Source organism: Gopherus flavomarginatus, chromosome 12, assembly GCF_025201925.1.
Source record: "Gopherus flavomarginatus isolate rGopFla2 chromosome 12, rGopFla2.mat.asm, whole genome shotgun sequence".
Taxonomy (NCBI): Eukaryota; Metazoa; Chordata; order Testudines; family Testudinidae; genus Gopherus; species Gopherus flavomarginatus.
The window spans coordinates 9320519-9345748 of record NC_066628.1 but is presented as its reverse complement, the minus strand read 5'-3'; the positions used below and the strand labels follow the sequence as shown (position 1 = coordinate 9345748).

The 25230-nt window shown below is 45.4% G+C and overlaps 1 protein-coding gene across 1 annotated transcript; it reads left to right on the top strand.

The window, feature by feature from the left end:
* The first annotated feature begins 780 nt into the window (after positions 1 to 780).
* LOC127033152 (olfactory receptor 14A16-like) lies at positions 781 to 1737 on the top strand. The gene has a single exon (XM_050920955.1). It carries the CDS (start codon positions 781 to 783, stop codon positions 1735 to 1737), a length of 957 nt encoding a protein of 318 aa, XP_050776912.1.
* Positions 1738 to 25230: the final 23493 nt, after the last annotated feature.

Here is a 25230-nt window from a genome sequence, read left to right as displayed (position 1 = left end):
AGTATAAAGGATGTAAATGGGTTCACAGAACTTACAGAGAGTAAGACACGGAGCCATGTTTTCCTGGGTGCTTAGGTGTCTAGTGGGATTTTCAGAAGCACCAAGGAGAAATAACTGGCCTAAGGTCACATAGCAGGTCACGAGCAGAGACAAGAGCAGAGCCCAAGAGTCCTGATAGCCAGAGTAAACGATACAACATAGCGGTGACAGAGGGATGCTGCTGTTATATGCAGGCCGAAGTACAGCTGGGAGCAGGCAGCAGGCTGTCTAGGCATAGAGTTTGGAGTAGAAACATCACAGATGAGCTGCTACTTACGATGCTGGAGAAGTCTATGTTATATTGCCCTATAAAGTGGGAAGCAGGATGTATTGGCATTTGAGTCTATTAGTTTCCTGCCCAAGTTGTGAGCTTGGTCATGGTCCCAGTGGAGGGGCCTTCTTTGCAAGAATTTTTAGATTTGGAGTGTGCTTTGTTCCATCCTGCATACTGCATTTTATCAAGCTACACTTGGGCCAAATCCTCAGCTTGAGTAAAGTGTTGAAGCTCTGTTGAGTTTGAAGGAGGTTACACTAGTGTGGTAACATGACTGTTTGATTGTCAGAGGTGAGGAGCACTAACAACACCTAGTCATTGTAACTGAGGATTTCTGTGCACCTTTGACATTCATATAATGAGATATTAGGAAAAGGAGAAGCAGGCCATTCTCTCCGTCACTCTGATCCTGACCAATGTCCTTCTCATTCCCTGCGCAGCCATCACACAGCGTACTGAGGAAGAAAATGTCCAACCAAACCACCGTGACTGGATTCCTTCTCTTGGGATTCTCTGACATTAGGGAACTGCAGATTTTACATTTTATTGTATTTCTAGTGCTTTACCTGATATCTCTGCTGGGGAACCTTCTCATCATCACAGCCATAGCCCTCGACCGCCACCTTCACAACCCCATGTACTTCTTCTTGATTAATCTGTACATCCTAGACTTTGGCTCCATCTCTGTCACTATCCCCAAATCCATGGTCAATTCCCTCATGAACACGAGATTGATTTCTTATTATGGATGTGTTGCCCAATTTTTCTTTTTCTTATTCTTTGCTTCAGCAAGTTTTGCGTTACTGACCATCATGGCGTATGACCGATACATCGCCATCTGCCAACCACTGCACTATGAGATGGTGATGAACAGGAGAACTTGTGTCCAAATGGCAGCCAGTGCCTGGATCAGTGGTATTCTCTACTCTGCATTGCACACCTGGAACATGTTTGCAATCTCTTTCTGTGGAGGGAACATAGTGGATCAGTTCTTCTGTGAAATTCCTCAGCTGCTCCATCTTGCCTGCTCTGACTCATATCTCGGTGAAATTGTTCTTATTTCTCTTCGTGTGCTTTTATGTTTAATCTGCTTTGCTTTTATAATTGTGTCATATGTTCAGATCTTCAAAACAGTGCTGAGAATCTCCTTTGAGCAGAGCCAGCATAAAGCCTTCTCCACCTGCCTCCCTCATCTCGTTGTGGTCTCCTTATTCCTTTTCACTGGCCTCTTTTCCTTCCTGAATCCCACCTCCAACTCATCCTCAGATCGGAATCTCTTGGTGGCTGCTCTCTATTCCATAATGCCCCCAATGATGAATCCGATCATCTACAGCATGAGAAACAAGGAAATGAAAGGTGCACTCAGTAAACTGATAGGTTGGAGGCTATTCAGCAAGAATAAAATGTCTGTATTTCTCCTCTGATCACAGTTACATTCTGTGTTTTTTAATAAATATAACCAGCTGATGACACTATCGGCTTCATGAGAACATACTGTGCAATCTGTTAATGCAGATATGGGTATTTCCACTAATAAAAATCCAGACAAACAAATAAAGAAAAATTAGTTACTAGAGGTTTACATCGATGTAATTAAGATCAGAATCTATCTATCTATCTATCTATCTATTTATCTATCTATCTATCTATCTATCTATCTGTGTACTGCTAGCCATCACCTTTCCATGTGATCATCGTGAACATAAAATCAGTAGCCACAGCAAAGTCCTTAGTGGGTTCTCTGGTTCTTCTTATTTTTCAGGATAGTAACTCAGACTGAGGTATCAATTCATTTATTCTTTTGGGGGGGTTTTGTTTGTCAGATTTTTAGTTTATTTTTGTTTGGTTGTTTGTTGTTTTTATTTGTTTCTTTTTTCCAGGTGGTTTGCAGGTGGGAAGGCCTGGAAAGATATTGAGTGTTTGGTTAGACAGGATTTTCAATGTTTGCCTTCTCGTGAGAGTGCTCCTATGTCATCTCTTTGATGGGGTTTTCTGAGTGAACTGAAGTTTTGCTCCCCACAATCATAAAAGGGTGCAAAAGAAGTTTCTGCATGGCTAAGTTCCTCCTGAAATGATTATGTATATACTGTTGGGATATTATTGTATTATTAATGACATGTTAGGAGCCTCAGGAAGCTGTCTTTTATTATTTTAACCTGAAGACAAGCTCCGTGCATCTCGAAAGCTTGTCCCTCTCACCAACAGAAGATGGTCCAATAAAAGATACCACCTCACCCATCTTCTCAATGCAAGAACTGTGTCATTCTTGCTGTGGTGCAAAGCCTGTTTTGAAGAGAAACTTGTTCCATTGTTTTCTGAAACAAAGCTAACTTGGGATAATGAGGCCAAATTTTGATTCCATTGAAGTCACTAAGGTTTAGCCCCTCACTTCAAAAAAATTAGGATTTGGCCAATAACCTATATACACAAGGATCCAGAATTGGCTGACAAACCCCTGGAGAAAGCGAATATGACAGAAATATAAGGGTCTGATATCCCAACTCATCTAGACCACCACAGTGAAGACTAGACCCATTGACATCATCAGTTTAATACTGATGAGATTCTGGCCCAAAGTCTCTGGTCTCCACACAGTAGTGACATAAAAACTGGTGTAAGTTACTTGTTTGGAGTCATTTCCTTCTAGCCTTGGTGTAAGTGGAAAAGTCCCATCACATGCACTGATCTGGTGTTCCATATGCTATCCCATGTAAATCTACTCACTTCCAAGCTGAGAAAGGATCTCAGAAGTTATTAGTATTAGAATATCATCTTTGTGCGTGGCTCTGTACCCTACATATATGACAGACAAAAACAGATCATGGGATTACACAGAGAGACAGACAGATAGGACCATTTCTTCTCTTAACACATAACCAAATTTAGTCAGAATGATAGATTTCTCTTTGATTGTGAATTATGTTAGCTAGATAGTTAGATAACAAAAAAGCTATGAAAATTATTGTGCTTCTTTTCCTGTTAATGATTGTCTTTGTCCACATCATGATTTTCTTAAAAATTCTTCTTATTAAGCCTTATTTAGCAAAAAATTTTTATGACTATATCTTACTCCATCGCTCATTTACAAACAGCTCATCAAAAGTACTCTGTGTTTGAGCTTTGAGATGTTTTGACTGGATAAATTTTAAACAAGCTGTGTTTTATTTCACTGAATAAATGGAAGTATCACGCATGGGTTCCTGAAAAATCAAGAGGCTAATTCTCAGCTGGTTTAAATTGTCATAGTTCTATTGAAGTCAATAGATCTCTGAGAATTTACACCAGCTGAGGATCTGGTCCAAAAAGTCATGATTATGAAATTAAAAATCACTTTGAATATGCCCTGATTCTGAAGCCACTTCAGCATATTCTAAACTTTAAACACAAATGTCCCCATTAAAGGTTTAAAGAAAAATGTATAGTGAAATTTCTGTTGATTATGGGTTAGGGTTATGGACAGGGCTTAAGGCTAACACCAAACTGGTGTCAGACCCTGACACTATACAAGTTACTCTCCTTTCTCAGTCAAATAAAGCCCTGCAATTGGAGCATTGGAATTATTCTCCTTTTCTGGGTTCTGGATTATTAACAAGAAATAACAGTTTATCTCAAAACCAGAATCTCTGGGTCTTCTTCTCCAAACTCACCAGTCCAGTATGCCCCTTCATCACCAACTTCTCCTTCCTGGATGTCCTGCTCAGATGCCACCTTCTACAGGACAGGCCCAACAAAGAAAGTAACAGAATGCCACTAGCCATCACTTTCAGCCCCCAACTAAAATTTCACCAGCGCATCATCAAGGATCTACAACCTATCCTGATGGATGATCCCTCACTCTCATAGACCTTGGGAGACAGGCCAGTCCTCAATTACAGACAGCCCCCAAACCTGAAGCAAATACTCACCAGCAACCACACACCACACAATAAAAACACTAACCCAGGAACCTATCCTTGCAACAAACCCCACTGCGAAATCCATCCTCGTATCTATTCAAGGGATATCATCACAGGACCTAATCACATCAGCCACGCCATCAGGGGCTCGTTCACCTGCACATCTACCAATGTGATATATGCCATTATGTGCCAGCAATGCCCCTCTGCCATGTACATTGGCCAAACTGGACAGTCTCTGTGCAAAAGAATAAATGGACACAAATCAGACGTCAAGAATTATAACGTTCAAAAATCAGTCAGAGAATACTTCAACTTTCCTGGACACTCAGTTACAGACCTAAAAGTGTCAATTCTTCAACAATAAAAGTTCAAAAACAGACTCCAATGAGAAACTGCAGAACTGGGATTAATTTGCAAACTGGACACCAACAAATTGAATAAAGACTGGGAGTGGATGGGTCATTACACAAACTAAAAACTATTTCCCCATGCTAATTTCCCCCCTACTGTTACTCACACCTTCTTGTCAACTGTTTGAAATGGGCCATCCTGATAATCACTACAAAACTTTTTTTTTCTCGTGCTGATGTTAGGCCATCTTAGTTGATTTGTCTCATTAGAGCGGGTATGGTAACCCCCATGACTTCATGTTCTCTGTAGGTATATATGTCTGTATGCATGGATTTCTTAGTATGTAAGGTGCCACAAGTACTTCTTGTTCTTTTTATTATGCACATGTTACAGATGGAAATTGTTGTCCAGACAGAATGACGTGCCCAAGATCACACAGGAAATCCATGGCAAAACAGGTAGCTGAGCTGGGTCTCACATTATATTAGGTTCCTCCCAACCCCAAAGGGTCAGTCACTTATCCCAGGTCAGTGGATACTCTAGATCTCACATCAAAGGCAATGCTGGCAGCCAATTTCTCTAGTAAACTAACTAAAGGTTTATTAGCTAAGAAAAGAAATGAAAGTTATTGAAATGTTAAAGCAGGTAAAAGACATTAACAGGTTTGGACACTCCAAGTGTGTCAGTCCAAAGTGACAGCAGAGATGTAGTCTGCTAGTTTTCCATAAGTCTCTCAGGGTTACCCAAGATAACTTTGGGGATCTCTGTCTTGCAGCTGGAATGTTCTCTGAAAGGATATGTCTACATTATGGGATTATTCCGATTTTACATAAACCGGTTTTATAAAACAGATTGTATAAAGTCAAGTGCATATGGCCACACTAAGCACATTAATTCGGCAGTGTGCTTCCATGTACCGAGGCTAGCATCGATTTCTGGAGCATTGCACTGTGGGTAGCTATCCCGTAGCTATCCCATAGTTCCCGCAGTCTCCCCCGCCCATTGGAATTCTGGGTTGAGATCCCAATGCAAAAACAGTGTCGCGGGTGATTCTGGGTAAATGTCATACTCAATCCCTCCCTCCCTCCATGAGCGTCCATTTGATTCTTTGGCTTTCCATTACGCTTGTCACACAGCACTGTGCTGTGGACTCTGTCTATCATAGCCTGGAGATTTTTTCAAATTCTTTGTCATTTCGTCTTCTGTAATGGAGCTCTGATAGAACAGATTTGTCTTCCCATACAGTGATCAGATCCAGTATCTCCTGTATGGTCCATGCTAGAGCTCTTTTTGGATTTGGGACTGCATCGCCACCCATGCTGATCAGAGCTCAAAGCTGGGAAAACAGGAAATGAAATTCAAAAGTTTGCGGGGCTTTTCCTGTCTACCTGGCCAGTGCTTCCTGAGTTCAGATCGCTTTCCAGAGCGGTCACAGTGGTGCACTGTGAGATACCACCCGGAAGCCAATACTCTCGATTTGTGGCCACACTAACCCTAATCCGACATGGCAATACCAATTTCAGTGCTACTCCTCTCGTCCGCGAGGAGTACAGAAATCGGTTTAAAGAGCCCTTTATATCTATATAAAGGGTCTTGTTCTGTGGACAGCTGCAGGGTTAAATCGGTTTAACGCTGCTAAATTCAGTTTAAACGCATAGTGTAGACCAGGACAAAGTGTCCAAAGAGCTCCGACATACAGAACCATTCCCTGGATCCATTCCCATAGCTGTCTTCCCCGAAAAGCAATCTGGGAAGTGTTTCCAACACAGTATGAGTTTTTCCTCTGTTCGCTAAAGGCAGACTGGGTCTGTGGATTTCCCTTTGTCTAACACAATGAGCCATACTTTGAAGTTAGCATGTTCTTCATTTACATTTCCAAGACTCCAATCGCATTTGATGGGCAAATGTAATTACCAGAATACATGCAATGTAAATTGCAATGTAACAGCATGCAACAATCCTTTGTTAGTTTTCATGAAGTTCACATATCAAGTAAATTTACACTTTGGATCTAGGGTTAACTAAGTACAGGAATATACATAATGTAAAGGGATAGCATTCAACAGGTTACAGATAAGTGAAGATATTATCAGTCCCATTTCCTTTGATCTAAATTAACACTTGAGTGACTTAGTACTTAACATTTCTTTGATAGTCACGAGATAGTGATGGTAATATAGTATGTAGGCCTGTTCATTTACCTGAGATAGAATTTTGGGTTTTGTTTGCCCAGCTGAATTTTGAGGCTTTTAAAATATAATTGTTTGTGTCTTATACCCTGTCAACATATGTGAACAAGGAAAAAAAAACCCAAAAAACAAAACAAAACAAAAAATGGTGTGTGTTGCTTCTGCCTATAGCCAGATGGGGTTTTTAGTTCAAAGAGCAAAAATAAGAAATAGAGTTCAGTTTTGCTGGATATGGTGGGAGTTTGATATACAGTGTATAATTGACGGCTGTCTGACTCCTCTCTCAAAACAAGGTCAAGTAACCAGTTGGGAAGGGTCAAGAGGCTGTGGGGGAGTTATAAGGATCACTGAAAACCAATGAAAAAAGTAACCCTAACCGGTGCATAACCTCACTCCCTACCCATCCCATGTGGTACAAAAAAGATGGTGCTGAAGCCTCCAGATTCAAGACCCTCCAAAATGGAATAGGACCATACGTGGCAAGGGTGGTACAAGGATCATACACTACAGGTATAATTAAGCCCACTACAAAGGAGGAGGGAGAGGAAGCTCTACTGGTGTAAAAAACTGTGATTATGCTTGCTTGTTAACCCCAAAAAACATCGTATTGCCTGCATTTTGGACTCTGGCTATCTGCTCTTTGCTTGCGTGACAAGAATCAAGGTTGGGTAGGGGAAGCCCTAACACACAAATGAATTGGCCTATTGCTCTGACCTGAGCTGGCCTGTCAGTGTCACAACTGCTACATGACCAGAGGGAACAACATTAATAAGGTCTGTCTTCACAGGGTTAAAAAAAACCATGGCTGACCTGAGTCAGCTGACTCGACCTCATGGAGCTCAGGCTCCGGGGCTGAAAAATTGCTGTGCAGACATTCAGACCCAGGCTGGAGTCCGAGCTCTGGGATCCTACACAGCAATCTTTAGCCCTACTGCCCAAGCTCTGTAACCCCAAGTCAGCTGACCCAGGCCTGCTGCAGCCATGCCACAGGGTTTTTATCCCTACGTAGACATACCCTAAGGGACTGGGACTCATGACACCCAGGTTATATTCCTCAGAGCTGCTGTGTGACCTCTGGCCAGTCACTTCCCCTCTCTGTACAATCTGAAAAATGAGGATGATAATACAGCAGACCCTTACTAGAACATGTGCCTATATAGCGCGAATTCGCTTTGAACGCGGTCATGTCCATGGCTCCCAAATTTAATTACTTTCATTGGGAGTCATGGTAATGTGGGCCCCACATTAACGCGGTACAGCACACTGATTCCAACCCTGTGTTCAAGCGAGGGTCCAGTGTACTGACCAGGCTTGATAAATCACTCTGGGATCTAAAGCTAAGTTATATTGTTATCTAGATCTACGGGGTAACCAGGCACCAAGCAGGGAAAAATACTTGAAGAGAGCAGCTGAGTGGGAAATGGGTTTCCTTCCTGCAAGATTTTAAGAGAGACAAAGAAGGTGAGGTAACATTTTTTATTGGACCAACTTCTGTTGGTGGATGGGACAAGCTTTTGTGCTTCATAGAGCTCTTCCTCTGGTCTGGTAAAGAGAATCATGGTGTCCAAATCAGTAGAAGGTGGGACAGATTGTTATGCATAAGGGAATCACACATGGTGTAGAAGACCACTCAAAATGAAGTGGGCAATTAACATAAAGTGGGTGATTAACACTCTGCAGAACAGGCAGCAGGGCCCTTTGACTCCACAGGAATTACAGCCAATTTACATCTGATGGGTGACCAATGTGAATTAAATATTTTTAAAAAGTCATCCAGCATTGCATATGCACTCCACTGAGCTTTTTAGTTTAGTGCTGTCTGTAGCAAGAGAAAAATTAATGTAATGGCAAAGAAAGAAAGAAAGAAAGAAAGAAAGAAAGAAAGAAAGAAAGAAAGAAAGAAAGAAAGAAAGAAAAGATTCTGGCTGATCATCCTAATAGAAGTTGAAGATCAGATACTTGAAAACTGTGCAAAATTCTATCCCTAGTGAGACTGAACCATTCTCCGTCACCAATAGAAGTTACACTTGTAATTAAACCCCTTGGGCAGAGAGCTAGGAAAGTGTGGACCGGTTCAGAACTCTTGAATCAGCTTCAGATCAGATTGGCAGGCAAAAAATATGGATTTATAACCGTGTAACAGGCTAGATCCCCAGCTGATGTAAATTGACGTCGCTCGACGGAAATCAAAGGCCCAGATTCCCAGTTGGAATAAATAGTCCAAACTACCATGAACTCAATGGAAGTGTAAGAATTGACACAAGCTCATGACCTGGCCCTTAGTTTTTAGTCTTCACCTCTGAGTACCTCTTGGTGACTGACTTCAAGCAGACAGGGCAGCCTGAGCTGTAGGTTCCTCTAGCGGATGCATTCCAAGAGCTGCTGATACAATGCAGAAGGGGAAAAAAAACTCTGCTCACCCTGAAGTGATTATGTGATGTTAATGAAGGAACAGGCTATTCCAGACCCACAGAGATTCATAGAATATCAGGATTAGAAGGGACCTCAGGAGATCATGTAAGCCAACTCCCTGCTCAAAGCACGATCAATCCCCAGACAGATTTTTGCCCTATATCCCTAAATAGCACCCTCAAGGACTGAGCTCACAACCCTAGGTTTAGGAAGCCAATGCTCAAACCATTGAGCTATCCTGTAAACCAGCTGAGCAGTGAACAGCAGTGGCTAACTGCTGTTTGCCTAGGATCTGTCTGAGAGGAGGTACGCTAAGTGCTGCATTAGGGGGTCTGTGTTGGTGAGCATCTGAGTGTCTGTTTCAGGGGACAGTTTTTCAGTTTGACCATGTGCTTGACTGTTTGATTGTTTGTTTGAAAAGTGTGAACTGGGAGTGCTTTTGTTCCAGGTGGGCCTTGAGTGGGCCTGACTGTTATAAAAAGGCAGTCAGCAGTGAACCAGCTGAGTGGCAAACAGCAGAGGCTAACAGAGGGAGTTTGCCTGGGAGTGAGCCTAGGGAGAGCCCACTGAGGCTTTCATCTCCTGGGCTTCTGTGAGTTGCTGCAACAGCTGAGGAAGCTCTTAGAAGGAAGAAATTATGGAAGGTGAGCATTCAGCTGTTGTAACCTGCACAGGTTGCACTATGTTTGTCTTTCTTCCACAGGACAGAAGCGACTTTGTCTGTACAAAGTGCAAGCTGGTCTCCATATTGGAAGAGAAGGTTCAAAGTCTGGAACAACAAGTATCGATCCTGCGTTGCATAAGAGAAAATGAAGATTTCCTGGATAGAAGTCAGGATATGCTTCTATGGACACAACGTTCTGAAGAATCGGAGCAGGCTGTGCAGAGGGGAGAGAGGGACGGTGAAGAAATTTAGCAGCATGTGACCTCCAGAAGAAGAAAGAGGAGCGTCCATGTACCAGCAATGGAGATACAGATGAGCAACTGTTTTCATGTTGTCTCCACAGGTACTAATGTGGAGAGTGGACTAGATGATATATCTGAGGGAAGGGAGCAGAAGGAGACTCCACCGATAGGAAGGCATGAGATGCACTATCCTAGGGATGGGGGTTCCATGACCACCACTCCCAAGAGAAGGAGGAGGGTGGTGGTGGTGGTTGGGGACTCCCTCCTCAGGGGGACTGAATCATCTATCTGCCGCCCTGACTGAGAAAATGGAGAGGTCTACTGCTTGCCAGGAGCTAGGATTCACAATATGACAGACAGACTGCCGAGACTCATCAAGCCCTCGAATCGCTTCCCCTTCCTGCTTCTCCACATGGGCACTAATGATACTGCCAAGAATGACCTTGAGTGGATCACTGCAGACTACGTGGCTCTGGGAAGAAGGCTAAAGGAGTTTGAGGCACAAGCGGTGTTCTCGTCCATCCTCCCTGTGCAGGGAAAAGGCCTGGGTAGAGATTGTCAAATTGTGGAAGTCAACGAATGGCTACGCAGGTGGTGTCGGAGAGACGGCTTTGGATTCTTCAACCATGGGATGGTGCTCCAAGAAGGAGGAGTGCTTGGCAGAGACGGGCTCCACCTAACGAAGAGAGGGAAGAGCATCTTCACAGGCAGGGTGGCTAACCTAGTGAGGAGGGCTTTAAACTAGGTTCACCGAGGGAAGGAGACCAAAGCCCTGAGGTAAGTGGGTGTAACTCTTCTGCCCCTCTGAGTTGGCAGCAACAAGGGCCGGGTTCAGTATCCAGGGGTTCCGTTTCAATAACACAAAAGAAAACTGGCTCGAGCTCCCACCCAGTGACCTGGGACAATTACATACCATCCCCCAGGTGTCTCTAGGAGGCAATACTTCCCCTCTCGCAGGCATGGAGTCAGAGTGTAGCAAAATCCTTTTAATAAAGGAGGGAAACAGTGCTGCATTACAATGGGGAAACACCACAAACAGAATTATAACACAAAGCATGAGCAAAAGATCCACCTCCAAGTACGTTTGGCACTGTCCTTTTCCCCTCAGGGTCTTAAGTCCAAATCACCCCAAAGTCCAACAACCCCTAAAGTCTCTGTCGCTGGTCAGTGCCACCCCAGAGTTCAAAAGTTCATCTGTAGAGTTTTAACACCCCCCCCCGCAGCCTGGGTGGAAATGTGGGGGGCACACAGGGTGTTAAGGGGCCCCTTACATGAGCCGAAACCGACTGCCCCACCTCTCTGTGGAGATCTGCTGCAGCCTTCACCACAAACAGTTCTGCTCCGCTCCTCCAGCCCTTCCCACAAACTGCTCTGCTCTGCTCCACTCGCTATTCCATGGGCCACTCCAACCGTCCCACATGCTGCTTCTCTCCACCTGCTGTCCCATGAACCACTCCAGCTGTCCCCACAAACCGCTCAGCTCCACTCTGCTGTGCTCACCGCTCCAACCATCCTGCAAACTGCTCTGCCAGCTTCTTAGCAATATATCTTCAGGCTCCCCCACTAGTTAACATAGCATTCAGTGATCTCAGCTCAGTAATTTTAACTTTTTTAGTGATTTTAGCTTGTAGTAGTAGAGCCCCAGTGCTGGTGCACCATTGGGCCAAAGTGAATTCAGCACAGCACCCTCTAGCTAGACTCCTAATAGAATCAAAATTAGCTCTGCTATTCAACAGTGGAGAGAGAGAAGGAGATGCAATTGGTATGCCAGGCTCTCAAAAGGGGCCCATACCATCAGGTACGTACACACACCTGTCCCCATCCTCTCTCAATTCACTGGGTTTTGGCATCCATGTCCCTTGTCTAGCGAGTGGTATTTAATTGGTGATGAGACCCTCTGTCATAAAACATTTTTATAGTTCCTCATTCACATAATCAGGGTGACAACACTTTATTCCTCCTGCCCCAATAACACAGAAACTGGGGATCCCACAGCTGTCAAAGTAACCATCTTAGGCTGCCGTGGGCTATGCTAGGCGAGGTGGGTGTGTCTATGCAAACACAATCAGCCCCTGAAATTCTTTTCCACACTCACCATAATTCACCACCAGATGTCAGGTTAGAGGTCATCCTGACTCTGCTTACATCCTCCCCCAGCCGAGAATTTGTCATCCCAACAAATCACGTTCCCTACTATAGCAACTCACTTGTCCCTCCAAAGGGCCTTAGATAGCCCACTTTAGCTTCCAAAAACCTGTGTGCTAAATGTATTGACTCCTCACTAGTCACCCAGGTGCATCATAAGTTAACCGTTTTACTGGTCTTATTGCCCTATCTCGCCTATGGAGAATCGCTGTTGCCGTGGTAGGGGGGACATCCTCTTGAGCGACGGATGGAGAGGTTTCCTATGAGGTTCCCTTGGATACTGCCATAGGCCCTTGCATTTCTAGTTCTAACAGTGGAGGATCGAAGGTGCTCAGGACATCCTCCACCTGTATGTCTCCATTGTCCAATAACCTGTGTGTGTCATCACACGGGGGTTCCACCAGTGGCTCAGAGGTGTCAGGAACGGGCCTAAATACTTCTGCCATGGGGTTTAGTGTGGAAGAGGAGGTGCTCTCTTTTGATTCAGCTGATCGAGACTGAAATCTTGTCTCCATCCTAGGATACATCATGGTTATGTCTTCCTCCTCAGACTCCCTCTCGGATGTGCTGCATAAGGGTAGTTAGCTGCAGGGGGCCGGCTGTCCACGTTGGAAGGTGGCTTTGGTACAGCATCTTTGTTCTGCCTGGTTGCCCTGTTGTGGCCCATCTCATAAGGGGTGCCTACCGATTTCCCCACAGGGAGCAAAAGGTTTCTATGCATGGTCTTTATCTGCCGTGGACCCTCTTCAGGTTTGATCTTGTAGACAGGCAGGTCTCCTAGCTTTTCTATCACCAAGGTATTGCCTTCCATCTGTCAGCTATCACGTGTTTGCCAGCAATACCCAAATTTCGCAGCAGGACTCTGTCCCCCGGCTGGAGCTCTTGCAGACGTACCCTAGCATCATATCTATGTTTGTTGCAATCTGCGTTCTTCTGTGCCGCAGATGTAGCTAAGTGATAAGCATTCCGCAGCTTTTGTCTTAGTCAGGATACATATTGCTGATGAGTTTAGACCAAAGCACAGGTCTATGGATAATCTTGATTCTCACCTGAACATCAAGAGATATGGGGTGACTCCTGTAGCATCGTTCTTTGTGGTGTTATAGGCATGCACCAGAAATGTGACATGTTGGCTCCAGGTTGCCTTCTGCTCTGGTCGCAAAGTCCCCAACATATCTAATAGAGTTCAGTTGAACCTCTCGAGTTGAGGATCACCTTGCGGGTGATAAGGCATTGTCCTCTACTTTTTAATTCCTGCTATCCTCAGCACCTCCTTCAGAAGATAACTTTCAAAGTCTCGTCCCTGATCCGAGTGTATCCGGGCTGGGAATCCATAAACTGAATAATATTTTTCCCACAGTACTCGAGCGACAGTGGTAGCCCTCTGATCACGTGTGGGATATGCCTGCGCATATCGCGTATAATAGTAGGTCGCTACTAGAATGTTCCCAATATTCCTCTTGTCTACTTCTAAAGACAAGAAATCAATGCAAACCAGCTCTAGAGGTTTGTTGCTGGTGATGTTCTTCAGATATGCAGAGTTTTCCTTTGAACACATCGAGCGCAGGTCTCGCATTTCCTGCGAACATCTTCAGCCATTCGGGGCCAATAGAACCTACTATGAATAAGTTCCAGGGTCCTCTCCAGCCCTTTATGTGCAAAGTCATCATGCAGGGCCCTCATGGTCAGGGCTCTGTACTCTTTCGGCAGCACTAGTTGATTCCGTTGCTTTTGTAGAGGGTCTGTGGTCGTGCGGTTTAGCACTCCCTGAATCAGTTTTAGTTTGGTCCATTCTCTTAATAGTAGTTTGCCCTCCAGGTTAGGTGGGACAACCGCAGCTGGGACTCGCCCCTCCCTTTTGGCAAGTAATGTATTACAAATGTCAATATCTTGCAGCTGGGCTTCCTGCCAGTCAACCGCATTGAGCATGGGCTAAGGAGATTGGCCCAAAGCGATATAGTTCACTGAAGCAGAAGGCACGCATTCAGGGGGCAGGCCCAAAGCTTCTGCAGCACATCGATGAAGGCTCTCATGGGCCTCTGGCTCTCGGCGACTCACAATGCAAATAGCTCTCACTCCATCTGTGGGTATCACAGCAACTCCTGGTGCCTGTGGACACCTGGACAATGCATCTGCATCTACATTGCTTCTTCCTGATCGGTATTGAATGCTGAAGTCATAGCTAGCCAAAGTGGCCACCCATCTTTGCCCTGTAGCATCCAGCTTAGCACTTGTTAACACATAGGTCAGTGGGTTGTTGTCTGTCCACACCTGGAACTGAGCACCATTCAAGTAGTCTCGAAATTTCTCAGTAATGGCCCATTTCAAGGCCAAGAACTCCAGCTTGTGGGTGGGATAGCAGGTTTCACTATCAGACAGTCCTCGGCTGGCAAAGGCTACAGGTTTACTCTGGCCTTCCATCTCCTGGTACAGTACTGCTCTCAGACCCTCCAAACTAACATCAGTATGCAGGATAAATGGCTTACTTGAGTCAGCAAAGACCAGGACCGTGGCATGAGTTAGGCAAGTAATGATTTCTCGAAAAGCCCTTTCACATCTCTCATCCCACCGTGGCCCAAATGGTTTGAAGGGGCCATAGTGTCTCTGCACAGGGGACCCCTTTTTCTTGGTCTTAGGTTTGTTCTTGCAGGGCTGGTATCCCCTGGTAAGATTATTCAGAGATTTTACAATTGTAGCATAGTTTTTCACAAATCTGTGGTAGTAGCCACTAAACCCAAGAAAGGTCTTGAGTTCTGTGTAGTTACTTGGACACGGCCATGTAGTGAGTGCTTCTATTTTATCAGGATCAGTACTCATACCCTCTTGGGACACGATGTGACCCACATACTTCACTGAGGTCCTGCAGAATTGGCATTTGTCAATTGAAAGCTTCAAACCATAATCCTCCAACCTATCAAGAATTTAGGAAGTCTTTCTTCATGCTCCTCCAAGGTTTTTCCAAACAGAATCAGGTCATCCAAATAAACTAACACTTGCAGTAAATTCATGTCTCCCACAACTTTCTCCATAAGATGTTGAAATGTGACCGGTGCTCCAGATATCCCTTGGGGCATGCGTTCGAACTGATAAAACCCTAATGGGCAGATGTGACGTTATGAGTGTAATATAATCTCATTCAAAGATGACAAGGCCAGAAAAAGTTAATTAACTCACCTCACTGACTGACCTGACCCATGGGTGAACTTTAAGGACTGGTTAGGAAGATATGTAAATGAATAGAGCTTTGAAATGCAAGTCTGCATTGTTAGAGGTAGAAGGGTAGATGTTTGCTCAGGTCTTGTGATGTAAGCAAACAAGTCTTGTCTATTGCTATAGTTTTAATTCAAAGATCAAAAAAGGAATATTAACATTTGTGACGATACTTGAGTGAAATAGTATTATTGTCTATGTGTCTCTTTGAAGGTTGTGGTAACTTGTATCTGAACTGTTTAATGGATAAATTACTCTGTGCTAATTGCCAGGATATTTGGGAGAAGGAGTTAAACCTATTGTTTTCTCAGGCCAAAAGACTGCTGGAAATGTTTAAGAACCCTGGGACACGATCCTGCTTCATGTCAGATCTGTTTTGGGTTTCAAGAGGGGCAAACCTTAAGACACAAGGATTGAGATCGCCAGTCATTGACTGGAGCCATCCTGAATATGAACATTGGACTGTAACCTATGGACTATTTCTAAAAGGCATTTTGGCAACTACAAGCTCACCTCTGCTATGCATCTGAACCTCAAAAATTGAATTCAAATCTGTATGTATATTGATCTTTTAATCAACGCTCTGTCTCTTTTCTTTTTTAATAAATTTTAGCTTAGTTAATAAGAATTGGCTGTAGCGTGTATTTTGGGTAAGATCTAAATTATAATTGGACCTGGGTATGTGGCAGATCCTTTGGAACTGGAAGAACCTTTTCTTTTATATGATGAGATAACATTTTCCGGAATCATCATCATATGGTTGACAGATGTGTCTGGACGGAGGCCTGAGGCTGGGCACTTTAAGGGAACTGCGTTGTTTGGACTTTTAAGTAACTAGAGAGGTACTATAGAAGCTGTTTTGTGCTGGTTGGTAAATCTAAGTATTGGAATAACCACCAGCTTCTGGGGTTTGTTTGCCCCGTTTGGTTTACAGTTCACCTTGATTGAGTGACCTCAGCTGGCTCCTACGGGCAGCATCGTCACAGCAGATGAAGTATCAGAGGGGTAGCCGTGTTAGTCTGGATCTGTAAAAGCAGCAAAGAATCCTGTGGCACCTTATAGACTAACAGACATTTTGGAGCATGAGCTTTCGTGGGTGAATACCCACTTCTTCAGATGCATGTGGTGGAAATATCCAGGGGCAGATATATATATGCTAGCAAGCAAGCTAGAGATAACGAGGTCAGTTCAATCAAGGAGGATGAGGCCCTGTTCTAGCAGTTGAGGTGTGAAAACCAAGAGAGGAGAAACTGGTTCTGTAGTTGGCAAGCCATTCACAGTCTTTGTTCAATCCTGAGCTGATGGTGTCAAATTTGCAGATGAACTGAAGCTCAGCAGTTTCTCTTTGAAGTCTGGTCCTGAAGTTTTTTTGCTGCAGGATGGCCACCTTAAGGTCTGCTATAGTGTGGCCAGGGAGGTTGAAGTGCTCTCCTACAGGTTTTTGTATATTGCCATTCCTAATGTCTGATTTGTGTCCATTTATCCTTTTCCGTAGAGACTGTCCAGTTTGGCCGATGTACATAGCAGAAGGGCATTGCTGGCATATGATTGCGTATATTACATTGGTGGATGTGCAGGTGAATGAACCAGTGATGGTATGGCTGATCTGGTTAGGTCCTGTGATGGTGTCGCTGGTGTAGATATGTGGGCAGAGTTGGCATCGAGGTTTGTTGCATGGATTGGTTCCTGAGCTAGAGTTATTATGGTGCGGTGTGCAGTTACTGGTGAGAATATGTTTCAGGTTGGCAGGTTGTCTGCAAGACAAACCCAAGAAAGAAACCAACAGGACTCCACTGGCCATCACATACAGCCCCCAGCTAAAACCCCTCCAACGCATCATCAAGGATCTACAACCCATCCTGGACAATGATCCCACACTTTCACAGGCCTTGGGTGGCAGGCCAGTCCTTGCCCACAGACAACCTGCCAACCTGAAACATATTCTCACCAGTAACTGCACACCGCACCATAATAACTCTAGCTCAGGAACCAATCCGTGCAACAAACCTCGATGCCAATTCTGCCTACATATCTACACCAGCGACACCATCACAGGACCTAACCAGATCAGCCATACCATCACTGATTCATTCACCTGCACATCCACCAATGTAATATACGCCATTATATGCCAGCAATGCCCCTCTGCTATGTACATCGGCCAAACTGGACAGTCTCTACGGAAAAGGATAAATGGACACAAATCAGACATTAGGAATGGCAATATACAAAAACCTGTAGGAGAGCACTTCAACCTCCCTGGCCACACTATAGCAGACCTTAAGGTGGCCATCCTGCAGCAAAAAAACTTCAGGACCAGACTTCAAAGAGAAACTGCTGAGCTTCAGTTCATCTGCAAATTTGACACCATCAGCTCAGACTCATAGACTCATAGACTCTAGGACTGGAAGGGACCTCGAGAGGTCATCAAGTCCAGTCCCCTGCCCTCATGGCAGGACCAAATACTGTCTAGACCATCCCTAATAGACATTTATCTAACCTACTCTTAAATATCTCCAGAGATGGAGATTCCACAACTTCCCTAGGCAATCTATTCCAGTGTTTAACTACCCTGACAGTTAGGAACTTTTTCCTAATGTCCAACCTAAATCTCCCTTGCTGCAGTTTAAGCCCATTGCTTCTTGTTCTATCATTGGAGGCTAAGGTGAACAAGTTTTCTCCCTCCTCCTGATGACACCTTTTTAGATACCTGAAAACTGCTATCATGTCCCCTCTCAGTCTTCTCTTTTCCAAACTAAACAAACCCAATTCCTTCAGCCTTCCTTCATAGGTCATGTTCTCAAGACCTTTAATCATTCTTGTTGCTCTTCTCTGGACCCTCTCCAATTTCTCCACATCTTTCTTGAAATGTGGTGCCCAGAACTGGACACAATACTCCAGTTAAGGCCTAACCAGCGCAGAGTAAAGCGGAAGAATGACTTCTCGTGTCTTGTTTACAACACACCTGTTAATGCATCCCAGAATCATGTTTGCTTTTTTTGCAACAGTATCACACTGTTGACTCATATTAAGCTTGTGGTCCACTATGACCCCTAGATCTCTTTCTGCCATACTCCTTCCTAGACAGTCTCTTCTCATTCTGTATGTGTGAAACTGATTGTTCCTTCCTAAGTGGAGCACTTTGCATTTATCTTTATTGAACTTCATCCTGTTTACCTCAGACCATTTCTCCATTTCTCCAGGATTGAACAAAGACTGTGAATGGCTTGCCAACTACAGAACCAGTTTATCCTCTCTTGGTTTTCACACCTCAACTGCTAGAACAGGGCCTCATCCTCCCTGATTGAACTGACCTCGTTATCTCTAGCTTGCTTGCTAGCATATATATACCTGCCCCTGAATATTTCCACCACATGCATCTGAAGAAGTGGGTATTCACCCACGAAAGCTCATGCTCCAAAATGTCTGTTAGTCTATAAGGTGCCACAGGATTCTCTGCTGCTTTTACAGCAGATGAAGACTGTCTTGTCTTCTTCACCCAGAGGGATCTGGTAGTATCTACTCTGAAGATCCAACACAGAGAACCACTGGCTTCCCAGCAAACAGTCTAAGGCATCTTGGACTCGGGGCATTGTGTACTGGTCAACCACAGTACGGCAGTTTAGGGTGCAGTAGTCAATACACCATCCGGATATTCCCATTCTTTTTATGGACCACCACAATGGGTGAGGCGTATGGGCTGTGGGACTCTGTAATGATGCCATTCTCAGCCAGCTCCTGAAGATGTTGTTGCACATCTTCCATCTCAGAGAGAGCAAGTTGTAATAACCTTAGTCCCAGATTTGGACCTTAGCGTCCAAAATATGGGGGTTAGCATGAAAACCTCCAAGCTTAGTTACCAGCTTGGACCTGGTACCTGCTGCCACCACCCAAAAAATTAGAGTGTTTTGGGGCACTCCGGTCCCCCTGTAAAACCTTCCCTGGGGACCCCAAGACCCAAATCCCTTGAGTCTCACAACAAAGGGAAATAATTCTTTTTCCCTTCCCCCCTCCAGGTGCTCCTGGAGAGATACACAGACACAAGCTCTGTGAAACTACACAGAGAGACTCCCCTTCTCTGTTCCCAATCCTGGAAACAAAAAAGTACTTTCCTATTCCCCCAGAGGGAATGCAAAATTAGGCTAGCAATCCAACACACAAATCTCCCCTTGATTTCTTCCTCCCACCAATTCCCTGGTGAGTACAGACTCAATTTTCCTGAAGTAAAGAAAAACTCCAACAGGTCTTAAAAGAAAGCTTTATATAAAAAGAAAGAAAAATAAGTACAAATGTTCTCTCTGTATTAGATGATACAACACAGGGTCAATTGCTTAAAAGAATATTGAATAAACAGCCTTATTCAAAAAGAATACAAATCAAAGCACTCCAGCACTTATATTCATGCAAATACCAAAGAAAAAGAAAACCATAGAACTTACTATCTGATCTCTTTGTCCTTACACTTAGAAACAGAAGACTAGAAAGTAGAGCTACTTCTCCAAAGCTCAGAAAAAGCAGGCAGCCAGAAAACAAAGACTCAGAGACTAAATTCCCTCCACCCAAAGTTGAAAAAATCCGGTTTCCTGATTGGTCCTCTGGTCAGGTGCTTCAGGTGAAAGAGACATTAACCCTTAGCTATCTGTTTATGACACGCCCCCCAAATTGCAGACAGTGGGGAAGCTCACTGGCGGCGATTTCCTTCTAGAACTTGAAAATAAACAGATTACTACAACACATACACCTTTACATATACTCCTAAGTATATAACTAACAGACTTCTACATTTTAAGAACACTTTTTAACTACTGAATTATGGGAAACTCTCACGGGAGAGTGCATCAGCAACTTTATTAGAAGCTCCTGTGATGTGTTGAATTTCAAAATCAAAATCTTGGAGAGCTAAACTCCAACGAAGAAGTTTCTTGTTGTTCCCCTTGGCAGTATGAAGCCACTGTAGTGCAGCATGGTCAGTTTGTAGTTGGAACCGCCGTCCCCAAACATATGGGCGTAGCTTTTCCAGGGCGTACACAATGGCATAGCATTCCTTTTCACTGACTGACCAGTGACTTTCCCTCTCAGACAGTTTCTTGCTGAGAAACACGACAGGATGGAAGTTGTGATCTGTTGCTTCCTGCATGAGCACCGCTCCTATACCACGCTCAGATGCATCTGTGGTTACTAGGAATGGCTTGTCAAAGTCCGGGGCCCTGAGCACAGGGTCCGACATGAGCGTTGCCTTAAGTTGGGTAAAGGCCTTTTGACACTCATCAGTCCACTTAACGGCATTTGGCTGGGTCTTTTTGGTCAGGTCGGTCAGTGGGGCAGCGATTTGGCTGTAGTGGGGTACAAATCGCCTGTAGTATCCGGCCAAGCCTAAGAAGCATTGGACCTGCTTCTTGGACCGTGGGACAGGCCACTTTTGGATAGCATCCACCTTGGCCTGTAGGGGGTTTATGGTTCCTCGACCCACCTGGTGCCCCAGGTACGTCACTCTGTTTTGGCCTATTTGACACTTTTTGGCCTTAACAGTTAGTCCTGCCTGCCTGATGCGCTCAAAGACCTTTTCCAGGTGTAGTAGGTGTTCGGGCCAGGAGTCTGAAAAAATGGCCACATCATCGAGGTAGGCAACTGCAAATTCTCCCAGTCCAGCTAGTAGACCATCTACCAGCCTCTGGAAGGTGGCGGGTACATTTCGAAGGCCGAAAGGAAGGACATTGAATTCATACACCCCCGCATGGGTGACGAATGCTGACCTCTCCTTGGCAGGTTCATCTAGCGGTACTTGCCAGTACCCCTTGGTTAAGTCTATTGTAGAGATGAACTGGGCACGTCCCAACTTTTCCAATAGCTCATCGGTACGTGGCATTGGATAGTTGTCCGGACGAGTTACAGCATTGAGCTTACGGTAGTCCACGCAAAAGCGTATTTCCCCATCGGGTTTGGGTACCAGAACCACTGGAGATGCCCATGCACTGGTAGATGAGCGGATTATACCCATCTGTAGCATGTTTTGGATCTCCCGTTCTATAGCAGCTTGGGCATGAGGAGACACTCGGTAGGGTGGGGTTCTGATTGGGTGAGCATTACCTGTATCAATGGAGTGGTATGCCCGTTCAGTCCGTCCTGGGGTGGCTGAGAACAATGGGGCGAAGCTAGTGCACAGCTCCTTGATTTGTTGCCGCTGCAGACGTTCCAGGGTGGTTGAGAGGTTCACCTCTTCCACGCCACCGTCTTTTTTCCCGTCGTAGTAGACACCGTCAGGCCACTCAGCATCATCTCCCTGGACTGTAAACTGACAAACCTGTAAGTCTCTGGAATAGAAAGGCTTGAGAGAATTAACATGGTACACTTTAGGCTTTAGTGAGGAATTGGGAAATGCTATGAGGTAGTTTACAGCTCCCAGGCGCTCTTGGACCGTGAATGGCCCTTCCCATGATGCTTCCATCTTATGGGCCTGTTGCGCCTTCAAGACCATAACCTGGTCTCCTACCTTGAAGGAACGTTCTCTGGCATGTCTGTCATACCAGGCCTTTTGCTCTTCTTGAGCATCCTTTAGGTTCTCTCTAGCAAGGGCTAAAGAGTGTCGGAGGGTGCTTTGTAGGTTGCTTACAAAGTCCAGAATGTTAGTTCCTGGAGAAGGCGTAAACCCCTCCCATTGCTGCTTCACCAACTGTAATGGCCCCTTAACCTCGTGACCATACACAAGTTCAAATGGTGAAAACCCTAAACTGGGATGTGGTACAGCCCTGTAGGCAAACAGCAACTGCTGCAACACTAGGTCCCAATTATTGGAGAATTCGTTGATGAATTTTCGTATCATGGCCCCCAAAGTTCCATTGAACCTTTCCACCAGGCCATTGGTTTGATGGTGGTATGGGGTGGCAACCAAGTGATTCACCCCATGAGTTTTCCACAGTTTTTCCATGGTCCCTGCCAGGAAATTAGACCCTGAATCTGTAAGGATGTCGCAGGGCCAACCTACCCTGGCAAAGATGTCTGTTAGGGCCAGGCACACAGTGTTAGCCCTGGTGTTGCCTAGAGCGACTGCTTCTGGCCATCGGGTAGCAAAGTCCACTAAAGTCAGTACGTACTGCTTTCCTCTGGGCGTCTTTTTTGGGAAAGGGCCCAGAATATCCACAGCTACTCGCTGAAATGGGACCTCAATTATGGGGAGTGGCTGGAGAGGGGCCTTGACCTGGTCTTGAGGCTTTCCCACTTTTTGGCATACCTCACAAGACCGGACATACTTGGCAACGTCCTTGCCCATCCCCTCCCAGTGGAAGGACTTCCCCAACCGGTCCTTGGTTCTGTTCACCCCAGCATGGCCACTGGGATGATCATGGGCTAAGCTTAAGAGCTTCCCCCGGTACTTAGTTGGAACCACCAACTGTTTTTGCGGCTGCCATTCTTCCCGGTGTCCACCAGAAAGAATTTCCTTGTATAAAAGTCCTTGGTCTATAACAAACCGGGATCGATTTGAAGAGCTGAGAGGCGGTGGGGTGCTCCGTGCCGCCGCCCAAGCTTTCTGAAGGCTGTCATCCGCTTCCTGCTCAGCCTGGAACTGTTCCCTTGAGGCTGGGGTCACCAGTTCTTCCTCAGACTGTGGACTTGGGCTTGGTCCCTCTGGAAGCGATGTAGGTGATGGGGTTGTTTCCGTTGCTGGTGTACCGCTCTCCGCTGGTGCACCTGAGGGTATTTCAGGCTCTGGCTGAGCCTTTTGGGTATGGCTGTCTTTTGCTTCTGCCAGTTCTGGCTCGCTGGCGCCCTCTGGCGTTGAGTTTGAAGATGGGGTTGCACTTGCTGGTGCTGGTTGCTGTTCCAGTTCCGGGCCTGGGACTGGAGGTGCTGTGGCTGTTTCAGTGGTTGGCATGGAATCCGGGTCCACTACCTCTGTCTGGGTCTCTGGTAACACAGACGGGGCCTCTGTGGACGGCTCAGGAACAGGAATGGGTCTGGAAGCTTGCCTGGTTTGGCTACGTGTAACCATTCCCACTCTCTTGGCCCGCCTCACCTGGTTGGCCAAGTCTTCCCCCAGTAGCATGGGGATAGGATAATTGTCATAGACTGCAAAAGTCCAAATTCCTGACCAGCCTTTGTACTGGACAGGCAGTTGAGCTGTAGGCAAGTCTACAGCTTGTGACATGAAGGGGTAAATTGTCACTTTGGCCTTTGGGTTGATGAATTTGGGGTCAACGAAGGATTGGTGGATAGCTGACACTTGTGCCCCCGTGTCTCTCCACGCAGTAACCTTCTTTCCGCCCACTCTCAAATTTTCCCTTCGCTCCAAGGGTATTTGAGAGGCATCCGGGCCTGGGGATCTTTGGTGTGATGGTGGTGTAATGAATTGCACTCGCATGGTGTTCTTGGGACACTTGGCCTTGATATGTCCCAGTTCATTACACTTAAAGCATCTTCCATCTGATGGGTCACTGGGCCGAGGTGAGTTACTGGAGACTGGTGAGGTTGAAGGGTAGGGTATCTGTGGCTTTACTTGGGTGGTATGTGGGGTCTTTGGCTGTCCTCGGTGGTAGGGTTTATGGTCTGTGTGCCCCCTGGGGTAATCGTTCCCCTTGACAGTAGCTTTTTTGCTTTCTGCCAGTTCCATCCATTTGGCTCCAATCTCCCCCGCCTCAGCGATATTCTTGGGGTGTCCATCTTGTATGTACCGTGTGATGTCTTCAGGAACACCATCCAAGAACTGCTCCATTTGTATGAGGAGGTTCAGTTCTTCCAAGGTTTGAATGTTGTTTCCTGTTAGCCAGGCCTCATAGTTTTTTGCAATGTAGTAGGCGTGTTTGGGAAATGACACCTCTGGTTTCCACTTTTGGGTTCTGAAGCGCCGACGGGCATGATCTGGGGTTATCCCCATCCTGTATCTGGCCTTGGTTAGAAAAAGTTTATAGTCATTCATTTGGTGCTTAGGCATTTCAGCTGCCACCTCTGCTAAAGGTCCACTGAGCTGTGACCTCAATTCTACCATGTACTGGTCTTCGGGAATGCTGTACCCAAGACAGGCTCTTTCAAAATTTTCCAAGAAGGCCTCGGTGTCATCACCTGCCTTGTAGGTGGGAAATTTCCTGGGCTGTGGAGCAATATTTGGTGCCGGGTTGTTAGGGTTGGCTGGCACAGGCAGCCCAGCTTTTGCCAACTCCAGTTCATGTTTTCTCTGTTTTTCCTTCTCTTCATTCTCTTTTTGTTGTTTTTCCATTTCTCGGTGGTGGGCCGACTCTTCTTCTGCTTGTTTCCTTCGGTAGGCCACCTCTTCTTCTTCTTGCTTCCTTCTGTGGGCCAACTCTTCTTCTGCTAGTTTTCTTTTGTGTGCTGCCTCTTGGGCCGCCTGTTCTCTTTGGAAGGCTGCCAGTTTGATGCTTTCTTCCTTTTCTTTCATCTCCATCTGTCGCCTGTGTTCAGCTTCTTTGATTTGTTCTTCGGCGTCAATTTTTGCCTTAGAAGTCATGGTTCCTGTTTTCTTGTGTTGGGGTGCCCTCCGGTGTTTATCTTCTGAACTGCAGGTTCTCTGTTGCCTCCTGAAGTCTGCCTAGCAACAGTGCTTTTTTCCCTTTCTCTCTCTAGCTAATGTTCAATGAAGGGAAACCAGAAAAACCACTTTATTTGCATGCATATAAGTGCTGGTACTTGGCTCCTAATGGGAGGGCTATTGCATGACAAAAGACCCTTAACATGCAAGCCACAAACTGCGAGAGAGAGCAGAAAAAAAAATTCTCTCTGGTTCCCTTTTAAAACCAAACTGTTTCTCTCTGCTAAAAAGCCCTTAGCAGAGAAAAGAAAAATATAATATTTCTAC

What these genes read in the sequence shown, in the direction of transcription:
- LOC127033152 (XM_050920955.1), top strand. Translation starts at nt 781, where the DNA reads ATGTCCAACCAAACCACCGTGACTGGATTCCTTCTCTTGGGATTCTCT.